This window comes from Ascaphus truei, chromosome 9 (genome assembly GCF_040206685.1).
Source record: "Ascaphus truei isolate aAscTru1 chromosome 9, aAscTru1.hap1, whole genome shotgun sequence".
Classification (NCBI taxonomy): Eukaryota; Metazoa; Chordata; class Amphibia; order Anura; family Ascaphidae; genus Ascaphus; species Ascaphus truei.
In genome coordinates this window covers 26,855,566-26,874,712 of record NC_134491.1, presented here as the reverse complement: position 1 = coordinate 26,874,712, position 19,147 = coordinate 26,855,566, and the positions used below count along the sequence as shown (strand labels likewise).

The following is a 19,147-nucleotide window of genomic DNA, read 5'->3' as shown; positions in this document are numbered from 1 at the left end:
CTCACACCCTAGCAGGACCCCCACTCACAGACAGCACTCACAACCCACGCGCCAGCCGCCGCCTCACACCCTTGCAGGACCCCCACTCACAGACAGCACTCACAACCCACGCACCACCCGCCGCCTCACACCCTAGCAGGACACACGACTCAGATTTTTACATCACTTATGCCACCAAAATATACATTGTACTGTGGTGTGGTTACAATAAACCATTTTTATACAACATCGTATTACATTTTCTTCCATCTTTCTTTTCAATATTATTATCCAACCTTTACAACAAACAGTCACCTATTGTTCCACGATTTATAAATAATACTACCTATTACGCATTTACATCCCGGGCAACGCCGGGTCTCTCAGCTAGTGCTTAATAAATCTCAAGAGGTCCAAAAATTCTTAGAAAGACTACGTCCAATTTTTTCGGGTAGATGGTTTCCCCATTCTCAAAAAATAATTTCAATTAGTAGAAATTTGAATAAGAAATGCTCTCAACCCAACAAAAATGGCTCAAATTCCATTCTACATTTAGACCTTCTGGGACACGTGTTCTCAAAGGGAAAATCCAGAAGGCCTCTCTACGATCTAACAAATTTCATTTCTTACCACCCCGCTCGTTCATAATTATTTTCTCAATCCCCAAAAAAGAAAAGTTGTTTACACCACCCTGTCTACACCACGGAAAGTGTTTTCATACTGGGTGGGTTAAATTAGGGGTGCGCAATCTTTTTCCCCTGCGCCCCCCTGCCGGCTGTCCTGCTCTCCGCGCGCCCCCCTCCTCCTTACCGTGGTGGGGCGTGTGGGCGTCATGACGTCTCGTTGCCATAGCAATGCGACTTCCCATGACCCCGCGGCATCATTTGACGCCGCGTTGCCATGGCGCCGCGTCTCCAGATGCCGGCTGAACTATGGTAAGGAAGGTTTACAGAGGCCTTCACCGCTTCCCTGGCACTTCATTTAAGTGCATTCGGGAAGCCCGCGGGGGCCTCTGTAAACCCCGCGCCTCCCGCAGTTAATCTCGCGCCCCCCCCCCCCGGGGGGCGCACCTCCCAATTTGCGCACCGCTGGGTTAAATCACCCCTCCTAATGAGTCTTAAGTGCTCCATTACTCTAACTTTAAGAGTTCTTGTTGTTCGCCCTACGTATCTTTTCCCACAAGTTAACAAATAGATAACATATTCACTATTACAGTTAATAAGACTGTTAATTAAGAAGTTCTTCTGCGGAATTTGGGAAAAGAACCGTGGATGTTTCATATGTGAACAAGCTTTGCAGGAGCCACATTGGTAAGATCCTTTTGTCACAAAAGAGGAAATGTTCTTATTAGGAGTGTTAACTACACTCGGTGATACAAATGAGGCAATTGTTTTTGCCCTTCTGTATACAAATCTGGGCCCTGACTCTACATATTTACATAAGTTATGGTCCATCCGAAGTAGATTACAATGTTTATGTATAATGGTTTTAACTTGGTTGCTTCACAGATTGTATTGTAACACAAATAAAGGAGCTTGATCCCTTAAATTGATTAGTTACATTAGTTGGACCCTTACAGTTTGCAACGTTATCATTTTTGTTCATTGGTCCCTTATTAGGCCTTATTTTGGAATATTGACCTGGTGTAAGCGTATGTCTTTCTATGTTTGAAGCCTCATTAGAGGCATCTTCCAGATCTTACTTTTTATATCCCCTTTCCAAAAAACCGCCCAATTAGTTCTTCAGACTGCTGCACAAAATCATGTGAAGTGGAGCAATTTCTCCGCAGTCTGAGGAATTGTCCTTTGGGGATTCCTTTAATAACAGCCTGCGGGTGGCAGCTGTCAGCCCTAAGGAATGTGTTCCTGGAATTCGTTTTCGGGAACACATCTGTTTGAATGTTTCTACTCTAATAAATGTACAATAGGAGGTCCAGATAGTGAATGTGATGACAATTTTAATTATGAGTGAAAACTAAATTATAAGTATTATCATTAATGTAATCAAAGAAGGATAACACCGTGTCAGTGTCACCATCCCAGATAATAATTAAATCATCTATAAATATTTTATAAAAAATTATATTGTGTCAAGTGATTGGTGCTCCCAAAAATAAACTGTGCTGGTCACGGGTGACCAGGCATTTACACCTTTTTACCAGGGTCATACATTGAGCAAAACAGGTAAAGTGAAATAAATTGTAAATTTATTTGCAGGAAAAGGCATACACACAATATAAACACAAACTACATAAGAAGAGACACACTTACTTGGGAACTGGGGTAAAAAAATAGACTTTCCTAGCTAAATTACACATTAAACAAGTCTTTAGTTGACCGGGACTGAGCCCGAAATGTCCTGGAACCCAAATTGGCATGAAGTTCCAGATGCCATCGTTCCCTTCTTTCGGGAGAACTTGTTTTTCGTTGACCGGGACTTCACTCCAAACATCCAAGAACTAAAATCGGCTTGAAATTCCAGCCGCGACCGCTACGTTTGTTTTTGAGAATTTGGTCCCAAAAAGCTGGACTTAGAAAATATTTGGGGTTGGTTTTTCGGAGGCCGGTGGTCTGCTATTCGCGCAGATGCATCTTTTTCCACATTCAAAACCCCGCCGCTGTTTTGGCGCTTGAGAATCTCATGGGTGATTGGCTGAGAGGATTCTTATAGTATTTTGGCGTTCATTCATAAAATACTACAATCAATCACAGTGTGGGAACTTTCTCACCAGCCAATCAGAGCGATGCCAGTCCTGTGAAGCCTGGCAACCGAGGATTCTGAATTAGCCAAGGGCATGCAAAAGTTTGCCAGCTTAGCCACTTGCTATTCAGATGCCAACCGCTGAGTTAACCTCCTCCAAGTCTGGTGGGGCAAATGGTAATCCAGAAGACTTCCATTCATCCCAGGATGTGGGTACTTGAGCCTTTCCCTCCTACCCAAATGTCCTTCACACCTCTGGCATCCTCTGTGGCTTTCATGTCCGATGTCTGAGTAGACTCACTGGCACCAAGTTGGTAGCCCAGTGGCTCACTCAGAACATTGGTTCTGAAAGTCCCAGCTCTTATTCCGTGCACAACAGTACCTTTTATACCCAACACATGTTAATAAATATATACTTTTACATGTCCTAAGTCCCTGGGTATGGGGAATATAATAAAAAGTTGAAATTTATTTTCTATTAGCCTATATTCCCCACACACTATACAATGGACTTGGGCTGGACTTTAAAAAATCCCCTCACAACCTTATATATGGTTGGAGTACACCAGAACCTCTATACCGGTTCTGAGTGGCCTGCGCATTAACTGGGCATGTCCCTTAACCTAGGTACCCCTCATAGTTACAGGGACACTTTGCATCCCTTTGCATTTAACTTTCTGAGCTGTGCTGAAGCAGGAAACCCTAGCGGTGAGTCGCGCAAGCGTTTTCAAGGGGAGATATTGCCGGGACAATGTGCCTATATGTATCCGTGAATCAAGCATGATTCTCGGGTACCTATTAGGGGTATCCAGCAACTCTGGACCCCGACTACCTAGACACATTCTGACAACACTTTCCCCGCAAACCCCCCCTTGAAACTCATACGCTAGCAATCCCTGCTTGCTGGCATCCCTGGAAAGGCAAAAACACATACAATTCTTTATTGGGGCATAACACATTTTATGCATTACACAGTACTGGGCTAAAGAGCTGACTCATCTTGAACCCTTATTACGGATCAGGGGTAACCAAACGGGCTTAAACCTTTATTTGAGAGCCTGATTTCCCCCCTACCGTCACAGTGCTTCCCACCACCCCATAAACAAATTTGCATTAGAGGAGGCAAAACTTGTCCCCATTGCAGTGCCTTGTTGCTGTAAGTAAAATTTGTGATCAAACAAAAAATAATTGTGCATGAGTAAGAAGAGAATGGAATCAGGAATAAAAGTGGTGTGTAACAGTGAACTATCTGGACCCTCCAAAAAGTGGTGGACAGCTGCCATCCCCAGGTCATGACGAATGATTGAATAAAGCGATGTCACATCAAGGGTGACCCAGATGTATTGTTTACCCCATCGGACATGTCCAAGTTGCGCAAGTAAATCTCCTGAATCCAATATAAATGAAGATTACTAACATAAGGATGCAGGTAACACTTGACATAACGGGAGAGTCCATCTCCCAAAAATCCAATACGTGAGACACTCCGGGCCGACCAATGTTTTATGGATCTTTGGGAGATGGTGGAAAATCGGGATAGCCAGACTAGGATTAACTATAAATCTAATTTCCTCTTTGGACAGAACCTTAAATTTGGTACCTAGGTCAATGAGATCCATAAACATCTTCAAAAATTCACTGGTGGGGTCTGATGGTAGTTCAGAGTAGAAGGATACATCACCAAGTTGGTGCAAAACCTCCTTAAGATATTCAGTTCTACTCTGAACCACCACGCACCCCCTTTGTCAGCATTCTTAATAAACTATTGCAGTGTTCTTCTGCAAAGAATGAATCACCATTTTTTCATCTCAGGTTATTACGATTAATGTAAGAAAAACTCTGTGCCATCAAACGTAGATCTGTGATGACCTGGTTTTCGAACATTGTTAGGTAGTGTCTCATCACATGTGTGGGATAAAAAATTGTTTTCCCCATCAACCTTGAATTTCCTTCACTAAATACAGGGGTAGATGAAGTCTGGGTAGGATCATCCCAGAGTTCTTCCTTATCCCCGAGCATGCAAAAATCTTTGAATGTACCGATGCAGCGTCCATTATTCGAACAAATCACGGAGCCTTTTTCGTGTGCTCTGCTTTATTCCACGTGGTATTCACACCACATTCCCGCATGCACGCTGCAAGGCACCCACGGTTTACCGTGGTTGATCTGTTTTAATTTAATGGTCTCGGATTTCTTTGGGTGCAATTCTTCGCGTATCCGCCAGGTGGCACAAATGAATGAATTGTAATGTGTAAAGTTCTGTGCTAATGTGTCAATTTGCAGGTGTTTAAAAACCAGATAAAAACCAAAGTACCACGGTGGTCCATTGTGATTCGACCTTGAAGACGTTATCAAATTTAGGCGCTTCATAATAAAAACGTATAAAACTCGAAGCTGTGTGCTTTTATTCTACATTCCTACAGTATCCTTGCACAATTGCTGACTGGACTGGACACCATGTGTACACCGTACATGTATAAAAAACCTGACAGTAGTTATGCATTTTTAATATTTTCTGCAATTAATGCTGCAGCAGATAACATGGCGACTGTAGCAGAAATATATGAATATTTCATTTCGAACTATGATTTTTACAAATTTTCTCCTGACGTTCGTGGGTGGCAGCGTTTGGTAAGAAAAACCTTAAGTACCGATCAGTCTTTTCTTCGCATTGTCCCTCCTGCTGGAGATACAAGAGGGTACTGAAGTGTGGTCCCAGATTTTTACAGTATGTTTGATCATGGCAACTTCAAAAGGAGAAAGGTCGGGTTTTTAAGACAACAAATCGCAATTGCCCATTTGAGTTTATCGACGGTTTGGCAGACAACGCTAAAATGCAATTGTTTGAACCCGATAAAAACCCGAGTCAACATGCGTCTTAAGGCGGTACGGTTGGAAGAAATTGCACGCCATCACATGGGTATTCCGAGGTATACAACGCGCGAAGTGTTCGAATAACGGCCGCTGCATCTGTATGCAACATGTCTCTAGGGGAAAAATCTAGAGCAGAGGAGGAAGGGATACTGAGAGATGGGGGGGGGGGGGGGAGTTGCGGAATCTGGCTCTTCATCCGGAACTGAACTCAGGTCCCATTGGTTCCTCAGCGTTATCTGATATATGAAAAAAGTTTTTTAATGTCAGCTTCCGTACAAATGTGTACGTCGACGACAGGTCCAAATAGGTCGAAGTCCATCGTTGGTGAATACTTTAAGCCTTTATTAAGTAGGGACATTTCTGGAACCGCTAATTCAAATCCAGATATAATGATTACATTATTGATCAGGAGTTCATTTTTCTATTGGTTGGCATTCTGCCTCCATCTCCCCATCTTCCCCCTTCTGGTTCCCTTCCGTTTCTCTGGAAAAGAGGGAAGTTTTTTGACTGTTGCTGTTGATAGGACTTTGGGTTCCTGAAGACAGAATCTGATTTTGTTTGTTGTCCTCATGGTACACGACCTTCCTTTCCATTAGTGTTCAAAGAACTTCTTGAGTGATGTCCTGAATGGCCATCTAAATTAACAATTGAGACCGAATGAGAGGTACTTTTCACATCAGATATATCTGAATCTCCTCTTTGGTAGTCAGTGGATCTCCCTTTAAGGATTGATTTACGAGGTGTCGATCTGTATGTGGTATCCCTAGTGACTCCTGTGACGGTGAGAGGGGTAACCAGGCTCACTAATAAAGGTTAAGCCCACTTGGTTAACCCTGAGCTATGTTCCGGGGTCCTAGAGTGCTAGCTCTTGGACCTGACTGTTGTACATGTACTCCTATGTAAAATATGTGAAATGTGCGACAATAAAGAATTGTGGTGTTTTTGCCTTTCCAGGAGTGCTAGCAAGCAGAGATTACTAGGCTATGAGTTTCAGGGTGGGTTTTGTGGAGAAACTTCTTTCAGATTGTGTCTAAGTAGCGGGGTTCCAAAGTTACTGGAGACCCCAAAAATGTACCCGGGAATCAGGTTAGATTCTCAGATACATTGAAGCACAAATGCTCGGGTCAAAATCCTACCCTGAAAACGTTCTTACGACTCACCACCAGGATGTCCTGCTTCAGCACAGACCAGTAAGGTAACCCCAGAACAGTACAGGGGTCCCTAGTATAAGAGGGGATGCCCAGTTCATTCCCAGACCACCCTAACCCTGGTATAGGGGTTCAGGGGGTGCCCCCAGTCATGTATAAGACTGTGAGGCTTTTATTAAAATAAAAAGTCTAAGTTTGCAGAGTGTAAGGGATATGGCTAGTGGGGATAAAACAGCTGTTTTTCACTCTATCCCTCACACCAATAGGACATTTTAATAACAAAATATGAAAGTATATTTTATTAAACTGATAGGTTTAAAATGTAGTATGCTTGTACATTGAAATATAAGCTGGGTCTTTCACTGTTTGAACTCTGAGGGGGGGATTATGGGCTACCAGGGTGTGGTGCCTCTAAGTCTGCCCTAGGTCCGTACATGAAACTCACACATGCTGGCCAGAGCTGTGAGAGCCATCTGGGCAGGATGGCTGAGTGGAGTACCCACGTCCTGGGATGAATACAAGCCAGTCCGGCAAGTAATCACTTCCCTAGACGTGGATGCACCAAGCCCTGCGGGGGGGGGGGGGGGTTCTGCATGGCAAGTAGTCACTTCCCTAGACGTGGAGGCACCAAGCCCTGCGGGGGGGGGGGGGGTTCTGCATGGCAAGTAGTCACTTCCCTAGTCATGGAGGCACCAAGCCTTGCAGGGGGGGTTCTGCATGGCAAGTAGGCAAGATGGTGTTTTTCGCACATGCTCCTGTGCCCTGCTGAAGCTCCAGGTGCCTGGCTTCACAAGACTGGCAAGCCTCTGTGTGGCTAGCAGTAAAGTTCCCACGCTGCGGGTTGGGGATAATGCTGCGGGGCTGACTTTGGAAAGGATATAAAAAAGTTAGTAGCCAGCCCCAGGGGGTGTTCCAAGGTCTAAGTAAGTCCTTTAAGATTCTCAGATGCTAAGTGTCCAGTTACAAGTCTCCAGCAGAAAAGCTGCTTCAGAGAAAAAGCTGCCTGGAATATTTTCTGTCCTGTTTTTCAGCTATTACCCGGGTGAAGATTCCCTGCACTTAGGAAAATCTCGTTTTGTAAGTGTGTTTCCTCCTGCTATTTGAAACCCATTGTGTGTATGTCTGTTTCCACGAAATAAATCACAATTTGTTTTACGTTTGCGTCAGTGAATGATCCCGGTAAAAAGGTGTAAGTACCTGGTCTCCCGTGGCAACCCCTTTAAAGGAATGCTCCCGAACCAAATTCGTTCTTTGCCATCTAAAAACTTGCTTTTTCTCATAGTCTGCACAGTCTCTGCCAAATCTGTTTTGTTTCTTGTTCATTATATCTTTCTCTATTTCTTCAATGGTTTTGGCCAGAATTAGATCGAAGTCCTTGAACCCTTCCAGGTCCTGAAATTGTTGGGGTTTTGATTGGACGTCTTTAATTTGTTTCTCTAAGACTTCTTTCTCTTTAGTTTTCTGTTGAATGATTAGTTCCAGTAATTTGAAGGAACAGTTGTTGTGTTGCTATCCACTGTATCTCAAAATCAGTATCCTGGAAGCCGAATGTGGGCAATTTGTTCACTCTCAGGCCCTTTGGTATCCTTTTCAATTTGATATAATTTTCCAAGGTAACTATTTCCCACCATACCCTTGTATTGTTGGTCAATAGTTTTTCCAGTCTCTCAAAATGTGTACGTAAGTCAGCAACGTCACTAGAGTCCCCATCCACAACATTGTCAAAAACCCAGAAGGCTTTCTTCTTTCTAAGGGAATTATCACAGCAAGTGAAGGCATAAATAGGGGAAGTGTCATGTGATTGGCTTGCATCTTCCATCTTCAGATTTTATACAGTAATAACACAATATGAAAAAACAGGGACCCTCTTCCTAGCTTACATTCCTAGCTATATGGCTTGTATCATATGTCAACAGATCATAGTAACGAGCTACCCATAGAGAGTTCAGCAACCAGGAAGTGCGGCATGAAGGAGTTTGAAGTGCAGTGCTGGATATCTGTGGAGATGAGCGGGCAGGGCGTCTGACGTCAGAGGAGGGCGCACGCGTGCGCATGGGGTGCACGCGCGTTGCATTATGACGTTTTGGCGTGAATACACCACAGATGAACCTAGTTTAAAAGGGAACTCAGGGAGAATGTTTTTTCACTCCTTGATAAAATACAGAAGTATATGAAACGCGTAGGAGAGCTGTGTACCTCCTTTTTTTACTTATGATTCCTAGTTGTGTTTTTTCCCTTTTTTTCCTTCATTGAAGTTACTACAGCAGCTGGCATGCCACAGAAAGGCCTCCTGAAGTGGGTCATTTGTTCCATGACAAATGTGAGTACCTTCCTGATTGAGGATTATATTGAAGACACCCCCAATGAGGTTTTAGATGAGTGGGGCGTACCTCACTCTTTCTCAACCGTCCGGGTATATTTGTCACACAGCAATATTCATTTTCCCACAATGAGTTCTATGTTTATATACAAATGAAATATTGAATAAGATCTAATTTCTTGAGCACCCTAATACTCTTTGTTCAATCTCATTTACTCTAATACCATGTGATATAGCCATGGGGTTTTAAGGATGTGACATACCTCCCTTGGAGATGACATCACATCCTCTAAAAAAAAAATTTTTTTAAAAGAGACGGGCACATGATACACCGTCCAATCAGATTGGAGCTGTACCATCTGACCTGAAAAGGTGATGTCACAGGCCCTATACAAGGCCTGGACGCCTCATTTAACAGGAAGAAGACGACGAGATAACATCCGTTGGGACTTACCATAGGTTTGGATTGACAGATGAAGACAGAAGATAGAACATTAAAGATAAGAAACAAAATAATGACAGATGAAGATACAAGGTGATAGAAGAAAAAAGAGACAAGAATTTTGTTACCTGTTCCGGATATTCAAGGTGGATGGCCTTGAATTGACTTTGATGATGTCGCAGTACGAGAGCTTGCAGAAACGCCGGGATTCGAAGGGTAAACACTTCTAAAAGTAAGAAAAATATTGAATGTATGTAAAAAAATAATAATTTTTTTTTTGTTATTTTTATGTTTTTCATTGCCCATTGACTGATAATGTATTCATCTGTGCCCGTTAGGTACAGATAAATACAGTGACAGCCAATGCATTTTTTGGCAAATGCTTTTTTTCTGTTGATCGTTGTTTTTTATTTTTCTGTTTATTGTTTGGCTTAAATTGTTTGTAATTTGGATGGCTTGTTTTTATTTCATTTTCCGATTGTTTAGCGTTTTTTATTAATTATTTATTTTGTTGACTACTGGTTTTAATTGATGTGATGGCTAGTGTTTTTATTAATTAATTGCTTTGTTGGCTAGTGGTTTAAATTCATTAATTGTTTTGTTGGTTAGTGCTTTTATTTATTTAATTGGTTGGCTAGTGCTTTTATTTATTGACGTGGTTGGCTAGTGCTTTAATTTATGTCATTGGTTGGCTAGTGCTCTTATTTATTTAATTGGTTGGCTAGTGTTTTTATTTATTGTATTGGTTGGATAGTGCTTTTATTTATTTAATTGGGATGTTTAGGTGCTTGTGTATCTTTTACTATTGTGTATTTTTGGCCTTCATGCTTTTTTATTAGGGTGACCATTGACTGCTATCATGCCCATATTATATGGGTATGATGTACCACTATGCCAATTAATGGGTACAGGGTGGGTATAGTGGTCAGGGGTGGGTGGTTAGGCATCGGGGTAGGTAGCGGGAAAGTGTGGGTTAACCCCTTAATTACTATAGCAGTTATTAACCGCTAAGGTGTTTAAGGGGTTAGTGGCCATTAGATTGTAGATTTTCATGTATTCTTGCTGGCGTCGGAGGACATGGACCTGCAGTGTGCTGATGAGTGTGTCCTTCATGCCAGCAGGGGTAAGTAGAAAGGTTTATTTACTTTATTTATGCTGGCTGGCTAATGTTTTATTTAATAATGGGCAAATGAGCCATTATCCATATCTGTATGTGTTGGGGGGGAGGGGGCATTTATTTAAATGTATTGGAAAAAAAAATGTTGGACACAGGATTGGTACTGCAGGCCAGCGGGGACCACCCGAGGCCCCACGGGGACCACCTGAGGAACCCCGGACATCTGTGGCCTCTGGTATCAATCGTGGGGGTAGAGGTTGGTATTGGTGTTTATTGTGGGTAGCGCGGGTGGGTGAAGTGGGTATTTGGCCCTTGGTGAGTAGCGGGAAGGGTTAACCCCTTCATTGCCGTAGTGGTAAGCTGCTAAGGTAATGAAGTTGCCTACAAATGCATTTTTATTGCAGAGGATTCATGCCGGGGGTATCAGCTCTGGAGACTCCCGGTATCAATCCGATGCAGAAAAAAAGCATTTTTTTTTCTAAGTCCTGTCTCACCACCTCTCAGCAGGTTCTCACCAAATTCACCCCAACTTTTCCTGGCGATAGGATTTTGGGAGAAACTCGCCATTCTAGAGCAGCAATAGCCTCGATAAGCTAATCATGGCTACTAGAATTACGCAAGTTTCAGAACCTGCCGATAAGTGGCTTATCGCTCGGTCTGTGATTTTTTTTTTGAATGCTCAAAATTTTGTCGATTCAGTCATTTATCGCCCACTTATCGACACTTACAGAATCGTAGTAGGCATTTTGGCCGTTAAGTGCTCTATAAGTGGCTTATGAACGCTTATAACATAGGCCCCACTATTTTTGACAAGGGTGTTCTCAACTATTGGTACATGACACAACAACCAGTCAAAGACGAGCTTGGAATCCCTCCAACCATGGCGAAGGTGAGGAGAGCCATCAAACAGATGAAGAACAACAAGGCATCTGGAGCAATGGAATCCCTGCCAAAATTTTCAGACAGAACGAGAGGTGCTCACGAACCCACAGCTCTACACCATTATCGTGAAGATCTGGGATTACGATGAAATCCCAAGTGACATTAGTTATGCCATGATTGTGATAACCTAAGAAAGGAGACAAGTCTGAGTGTAGAAATTACAAAGGGGTCACCCTACTGTCTACCTCTGGTAAGAACATTGTTTCATTGGTACCTAACCCCAAGCAGGCTGAGCCAGATTTTCCCCGGGTTCCCGGATTTGTGCTGGAGGGGATGCGGGCAAAAAGGAGATATGGCTCATATTTGGTGGAATTGTCCAAAAATTCAGGTATTCTGGGTCATGATTCAAACATTGATCCGAGAGTACCTGGGGGTGGAGGTGGAGGTGGAACCGCTGACCATGGTGCTGGCCAAACCAATCGAAGATCTGGAAACGGCGGAAAGTAAAATGACAATTCACGTGTTTACGGCAGCCCGCTGTGCTATTGCAGCAGCCTGGAAAAAGGTGAACGCGCCCTCTAGACAGACGGTGTTACGGAGACTAAGGGAAATAAAAATGATGGAGCTCCTTTCAGCGCAATTGAGCCAAAAACTTGACAAATTTCACAAAATCTGGGAAATTTGGCCGGGCAATTAGGAACACATAGACATAACTATAGAGAAACTAGATAAATGGGCTTCTCCACCCTCCCCCCCCTTTCTTTCTCTTCTTTTCTCTGTTCTTCTCTATTCTTTTCTAAATTCTACGAGAGTCACGCAAGGAAGCGGCTGCTTCCCTAGCACAGACTAAGATGTGGAAACAGATCATATTAACACAAAAACTATGTTAAAACGAATATTTTATTTAAGCACTGATAACGAATTGTAGAGGTTTTTTTTTGTTTTAAACACAACTGGTAATACTTGAACAATATATGTGTACCAATGTTGAATATTTGTTGTGTCTCTCCAAAACAATAAAAAAAATTGAAACAAAAAAATAAACTTCCATGGGATCATGCCCCGGTCATCCCTCTATGACGTAAGAACAGGACTAAAGGGGATATCTTCAATAGGGACAACAGCTATAGAGGAAGTGAAAGGGATTACTATAGGGACAGGGGCTATGAAGGAAGTAAAGTAGATTTCTAAATGGAATATATATTATATCTAATGGTAGGAATGAGGCTTTGAGAAGCTGGCCTCTGTTCAGTAAACATGTTTCTATGTGACATGCCAGCACAGGCCCTAAGCTGGTAATTTAATCAGTTTGGGCTTGGGGTGCCAGGGCCAGCCCTTGACCTCTTCTGGGTACAGCTGAGAAATTATTTCAGAGTGAAACCTCTGAAACTGGAAACCAGGGCAGGATTCTGACGTCAAACCCCCCCCCCCCCCCCCCTAACAGCTACCATATATAGGGAAGAAATAAATAGTGAGATTTAAATTCCTCTTCGTGCAATGTCCGGATATTTATTCTATATGTTGTATGTGCAGTATGCACCTTATTTAGAAAGGGCAATGTGTAAATAATGTATTAACCTGCAAAGCATTTCTCCACCATATTAACCGAGACACAGACCCTATAACACTTCTATTGAATAAATGGAATATAGGAAAGGTTTGGGTCTAAGTTTTTAAGACGGAGCTTCCCTCGTATAGTAGATCTCATTTATACAGTAGGATTGCGTCTCAGTTTATAGGGTGGATCCTCCTCCCATTAGCTTCTGGTACAGATTGTCCTGTATCCCTGTTCTACTCTGTGATGTGTTAACAGCAGCTGACATGAGACTCCGACTCTTAGGGGAGAAGCAAACCCAGATCCTATTACTGCCCAGGCAATCCCACGCAGGACCTGCTTCTGGAACACAGCGACTGTTTGGTTCTTTCATACTGAGCATGGTCACGTGGCATGGCTGCCCCTCAATGGCAGCGCAATGAAAGGGTTACAATGCATCCGTGTGAACAGACTGAATTTTCTATTAGTGCAGCCCTGTGATACCAAAGGATATTTTGCAGAGTGAAGGGGAGATAAGGAGGGAGTTAAGAGGAAGAATGCGAGAGATAGGTAGAGAGAGATGACTAAAATGGGAGAGAAAAAGAGAGGGAGAGAGAAAATGAGAGCTGGGGAGAGAGAGGAGGAGGAGAGAGAAAATGGAAGAAATAAAGTGAGAGAGAGAGAGCAAAAGAAAGAGGGAGAGGGAGAGAGAATGGGGGAGTGTTATACTGTATACACACACACACACACACACACACACACACACCTGTATGTATGTATGTATGTATGTATGTATGTATGTATGTATGTATGTATGTATAAAACAAAAATGGAAAGTGTGTGTGTGTGTGTTAAATAGACCCTGTAAAAGTCCCATTGTGTATGTATGTGTGTGTGTACTGTATATGTATGTGTGTGTGTATATATATATATATATATATATATATATATATACATACATATACATTTCAATATATATATACATTTCTATAGATAGCTTGATATATATATTGTATATTTTTGTTCTCTCTATCCCTCTCCTTTCCATCCTCTTCCTCTGTATTATAGATCTGCCCTGTGGGTCTCATCCTTTTTTGAGAAAAATTGCCAGGAAGCAGATTTTCTGCTGGTCTCATTAAAGATGGGTTCCTGGGGGAATATTCTCTAAACTGCTTCTCATATCGCTGCCTCTTTACACTCTCTGTGGTCTCACTCCGCCGTCCCGCTCGCAATTCTTCCCTGGAATATTCCTGTGAAGAGAACGGTTTTCAGGGGAAAGAATATGAGAAGTTATTAAATATAATGTTACTTTGTTCAACTGTGTATCTATCTTTTCTGGTTAGCAGTTATATGGAGCGATAGGAGGAATTATAGTGAGTTATATAGAGTAATAGGAGTGGGAGCAGTTATATGGGGCAATAGAAGGAGTTACATGCGCAATTGGAGAAGGTATAGGGAGCAATTATATGGAGCAATAGGAGGAGTTAAAACGAGTGGTTGTAGGGAGCTGATGAGAAGTTAAATGAACAGTTATATGGAGTAATATGAGGAGTTATAAGGAGCGGGTTTATGGAGCAATAAGAGGAGTTATAGGGAGCCTTATATGGGGCAATGGGAGGAGTTATAGGGAGTGGTTATGTGGGGCAATAAGAGGAGTTATAGGAAATGGTTATATGGGGCAATACGAGGAGTTAAAGGGAACAGTTAGCTACATGTCTAATACTGTATATTGCCTTGGGGTTAAGGAATGGGCACAGCACTGATTTATAATGCTTTGGTTTATTTTCGTTCTTTCCAGGCATCATATTAGTGTCACTACGAAGGGACAGCTGGGGGCATCTGAGTTTAATTGCAAGTCCTCATGCCCATTCTCCCTTTGACGTCACAAGAGATTCTTCTATGGCAATGTGGCATCAGGTCAAACAGAGGAGGGGTCCAGGAGCCGAGCGAGGTGAGGTGACCAGCAAACAGAGTCAGATCAAGACAACTGTCACCGACAGGTGAGACTGTCATTTGTTATAGTAAGAGGAGCATCAGAGCTGACAATCTAATACAGACAATACAGCGGAACAGCAGAGCTGACAATCTAATACAGACACAATACAGGGAGAGGAGCAGCAGAGCTGACAATCTAATACAGACACAATACAGGAGAAGAGCAGAGCTGACAATCTAATACAGACAATACAGGGAGAGGAGCAGCAGAGCTGACAATCTAATACAGACACAATACAGGGAGAAGAGCAGCAGAGCTTACAATCTAATACAGACAATACAGCGGAACAGCAGAGCTGACAATCTAATACAGACACAATACAGGGAGAGGAGCAGCAGAGCTGACAATCTAATGCAGAGAGGAGCAGCAGAGATGATAATTTAATACAGACAATACAGAGAGGAGCAGCAGAGCTGACAATCTAATACAGACACAATACAGAGAAAGTAGCAGCAGAGCTAACAACATAATATAGAGAGAGGAGCAGCAGCAGCAATACAGATTCATGTAATAATTTGTAATTTGTACACACACGCTCATATATAATTGATCCCACTGTCAGCTGAAAAGAAGAGAGCTTTTAAACCCAAAGTCCTGCTGTGTTTACTCACTATCTCATCACACACAGTATACAGTACATGTAATTGAACTCAAAGCAGCAATCCCTCCTACTCGTGGTTCTTTTTTTGGCCCCTATTTTTATTTTATTTTTACACAATGGAAACATACATAGTTGCTGACTGATTAGATACACACACAAACTGATACACACATCACACTGACTCAGAAATACACCCTTGATACACACAGAGCAGACTAACTTCAGATACGCATATACTGTAGCAGAATTACACATACCCACAGAGAACAGACCGACTCAGATACACACACCGATACACACAAAGCAGGCTGACAGATACACACACACCCCAATACAAACAGAGCAGACTGACTCATATACACATATAATGATACACAGAACACATGGACGCAGATACACACACACACACAGACACACAGACTCTGACCTCTGAACTGTGGCACCTGACAGCCTACCTGAGTCATCTCAATACAGAGCTGAGCACTGCTTCCATTCCGAAAAGGTCATCTACAATCCCTGGGGACTTCACTGTCACCAGCAGCACCTGTCACGCATGTCCTCGGAGTGCCACCAAAACCATCTGTACCGTATCCTTAATGAGGTGCAGGAGACGTTGCAGGTCAGTGTTCAGTCCTGGGATCACTGGTCACATCTCACCTAGAGGTCAATGTCCAGACCTAGGGGTGATATCTACCCTCATGTACACAAGGGTAAAGCACCCTGCAGGTGCATGCAATGTATGTATACATGTCTGTACGGATCACCATTGGGATCCAAAATACCAGCACGGGAGTAGAAAAAATAAATAAAGCATTTATTTTTATTTTTTATAACTTTCATTTTTATTTGGTTTTACAAATTGTACATTGCATCACAACCAAATGTCATATACCAATGACAAAGAATTAGACATCACGCCCCAATAAACGAGGGCTGGTACATAAACACTTGACTAACTTGACTTAAGATGTTTATGTACGACAAAAGACAGACAAGACTCACTGGACACAGGCGGGACACATGAGGGAGACCGGACCGGATGGGTGGGGGGGGGGGGAAAGGGGACGGAGGTCACCTCTTCAAAGTGTGGAGCTTCTCCTTTGTGTATGTGTCGCATTTTCGGCTCTTGGCTAACCTATCGTACCCGCTCGGCCAAGTGGTTTTTCCTACTCTACCTGTTTCTATGTCATCGTCTATCCTGCTTTGTTGAAGGAGAATGTATCTGGATTTATTAGTGCAAGATTGTATCGGCGTCTATTCCCGGGATGTCTGTTTGGGCTAACCAAGGGGCCCACACTTTTAGAAAGTTTGAGTCAGAGTTGTTGACTCAACTAGTCAACTGTTCCATCTGGCAGACGTGCCAAATAAAGCATTTTTTAAGTCCAATCAGCAAATATTTAACCCTACATTTATTTAGGGCTTAATGTTTGTTTGTTGGACTTAATAAATACTTTATTTTTCTTTTCTACTCCTGTGCTATGCTGGTATTTTGGATCACAATTGTGATGTGTATATATATATATATATATAGAGAGAGAGAGAGAGAGAGACAGAGAGAGACAGAGAGAGACAGAGAGAGACAGAGAGAGACAGAGAGAGACAGAGTGTTTTCCAGTAATAGAATAGGAAAGTCCAATTTGGTTGATCCAGATAAGAAAACGATCCTGGAAATGAATAGAGGCACAAAATAGTGAAGTACTGTATTATAAATTTTAGTACGCAAGAATAAAATGCCACTTACAATCTGGCAGAGTAAAGCAGCATTGTGGGACATAAGCCGATACCGAAGTAGGTATGATGTCTGAATGCCGCTTGAGGGGATAGTCGGAACAGCTGGTAAGCATTTTTTTGCTCCTGTGCTGTGCTGGTATTTTGGAACACAATTGGGATATATATATACACACACACACATTTTAAGTTATGGTGGGTTAAAAAGGCGACAAAAAACCTCCACTGTTGGCATATAGCCAATAAAGAATATCACTTGTGAGCACATTCACATGTCTTTGACAGGTCTGCAACCCTGCCTTTCAACCATTATCACCTAGCATACAGTGCTTCCACTGCAGCAAGGGATTCTGGGAAATTACATGCAAATGGGCACACAATGTGTCACCTTTTGCCTGAAATCCATTTTTACATGGAACACTTATAAGCAAATGTTCCGCTGTTCATATATATGAAACAACCGTTCTTCATCAGAAGTACCTGATTAAGATGGTCACGTACAATATGCGTAGACCATAGAGGCTTACGTTTTACGTTCGAACTGAAGGTATCCGCTATGGGACCAGAGAACTGTTGGTTGATCTGGGGACCCAGTGCACAGGGTCTCCGTTGCATCACCTCTCCTCTAAGCGGGACCTTTTCAGTGGCTTGTCGCATTTGGAATCGTAACTTCTCGATATTCTTGTTTTATATTTTCCTACTTTAGCTAACCCTTGGTGTGCTGTATCTTTTCTGCTTTTGATAGATAAGATATACTGTATATAGTTCAGTGGCTGAGAGCTGGTATGTTACTTCTTATTGTCCTATGGACTAAACTTAATGAAATATGTGAAAGTGCCTAAAGAGTTACATGGATGACGCATAATGCTATCTGTGATTCAGTGCAACTAAAAACTGCCTAGTCTGAAACAAGGTTCCCTTAGCATTAGGAAGGAACACTGTGGGTGCACAAGTTCCTTAGTGAAAAGTAAAAATATATACACGTTTCTCTTATTTATGTCAGTCATAGACACTCGCCACCACCTCAGTAGAGAGAGAACTTCCGACTGCCGCAGAAATGTATTTATAGCTATTTGCTAATTGGAGAATTAGTAAGGCGCTCAGAACCTGAAAGTAGGGGCTAGACACCTCAAAAAAAACTATTTAACAAAACAGAATTGGGTGAGCCGAAACCTACCCCTATAACGGAATGTATGAGCAACACTACATCATGCAATACCTTTATTGATCAAAAGATGCAACCAAAATATCCTTTGTTATTAGTCTTAGGGGCCTATTCACTAAACTTTGATAATTTCAGGGCATTGCCGAGCGGGTTTGCATGCTCTTACCGCACTATAAGAAATGTGTGTCAAAACGGTATTCACTAAGAAAAATCACAAGTTTTTTATAGTGCGGTAAAAAAATGCAACATCGCACTACTTGGTGTGGTTTTCCCCCCCAAAACTTATCGCACTACTTGTGTTTGCTTAAACTGCAGTCTGGAGGAGCTGCACGGAGAGAGCTGCATCTCCGTGCACAGCTCTTACAGGCGAACGCGCAGTTTTAATGTTCATTTTAATAACACAGTATTCAAGCAGGGGGTTTCTGGAGCTGAGCCGCATTAATTTCAGCCCCGGGGACCCAGTGCTTCCAGGGTTACAGGCCCCAGTATGGGTTGCCGGTATCCCCGCAATGTTTAAATCTCCTACGTCACGTGATTGGGACATTTAAACAATGCAGGGAGATACCTGCACCCCATACTGGGGCCTGTAACTCGGGACGCAGGGGGTCCCCGAGGCTGAAATGAATGCAGGGTCCGCTCCGGAAACTCCCGGCTTCAATCC

General features: G+C 42.6%; 1 protein-coding gene across 4 annotated transcripts in view; it reads left to right on the top strand.

Annotated features, from left to right (window-relative positions):
* IP6K3 (inositol hexakisphosphate kinase 3) overlaps positions 1–19,147 on the top strand; it is a 60,102-nt gene that overhangs the window by 24,395 nt on the left and 16,560 nt on the right. For 2 of the 4 annotated variants that reach the window (XM_075614028.1, XM_075614027.1), the window contains 3 exons: positions 8,957–9,021; positions 14,795–14,996; positions 16,044–16,180. In XM_075614028.1, the coding sequence (XP_075470143.1) occupies positions 14,896–14,996; positions 16,044–16,180 (238 nt within the window). In that variant the 5' untranslated portion in view covers positions 8,957–9,021; positions 14,795–14,895. The remainder of the gene's footprint in view (positions 1–8,956; positions 9,022–14,794; positions 14,997–16,043; positions 16,181–19,147) is intronic. The other 2 variants (XM_075614026.1, XM_075614025.1) reach the window with 2 other exon arrangements.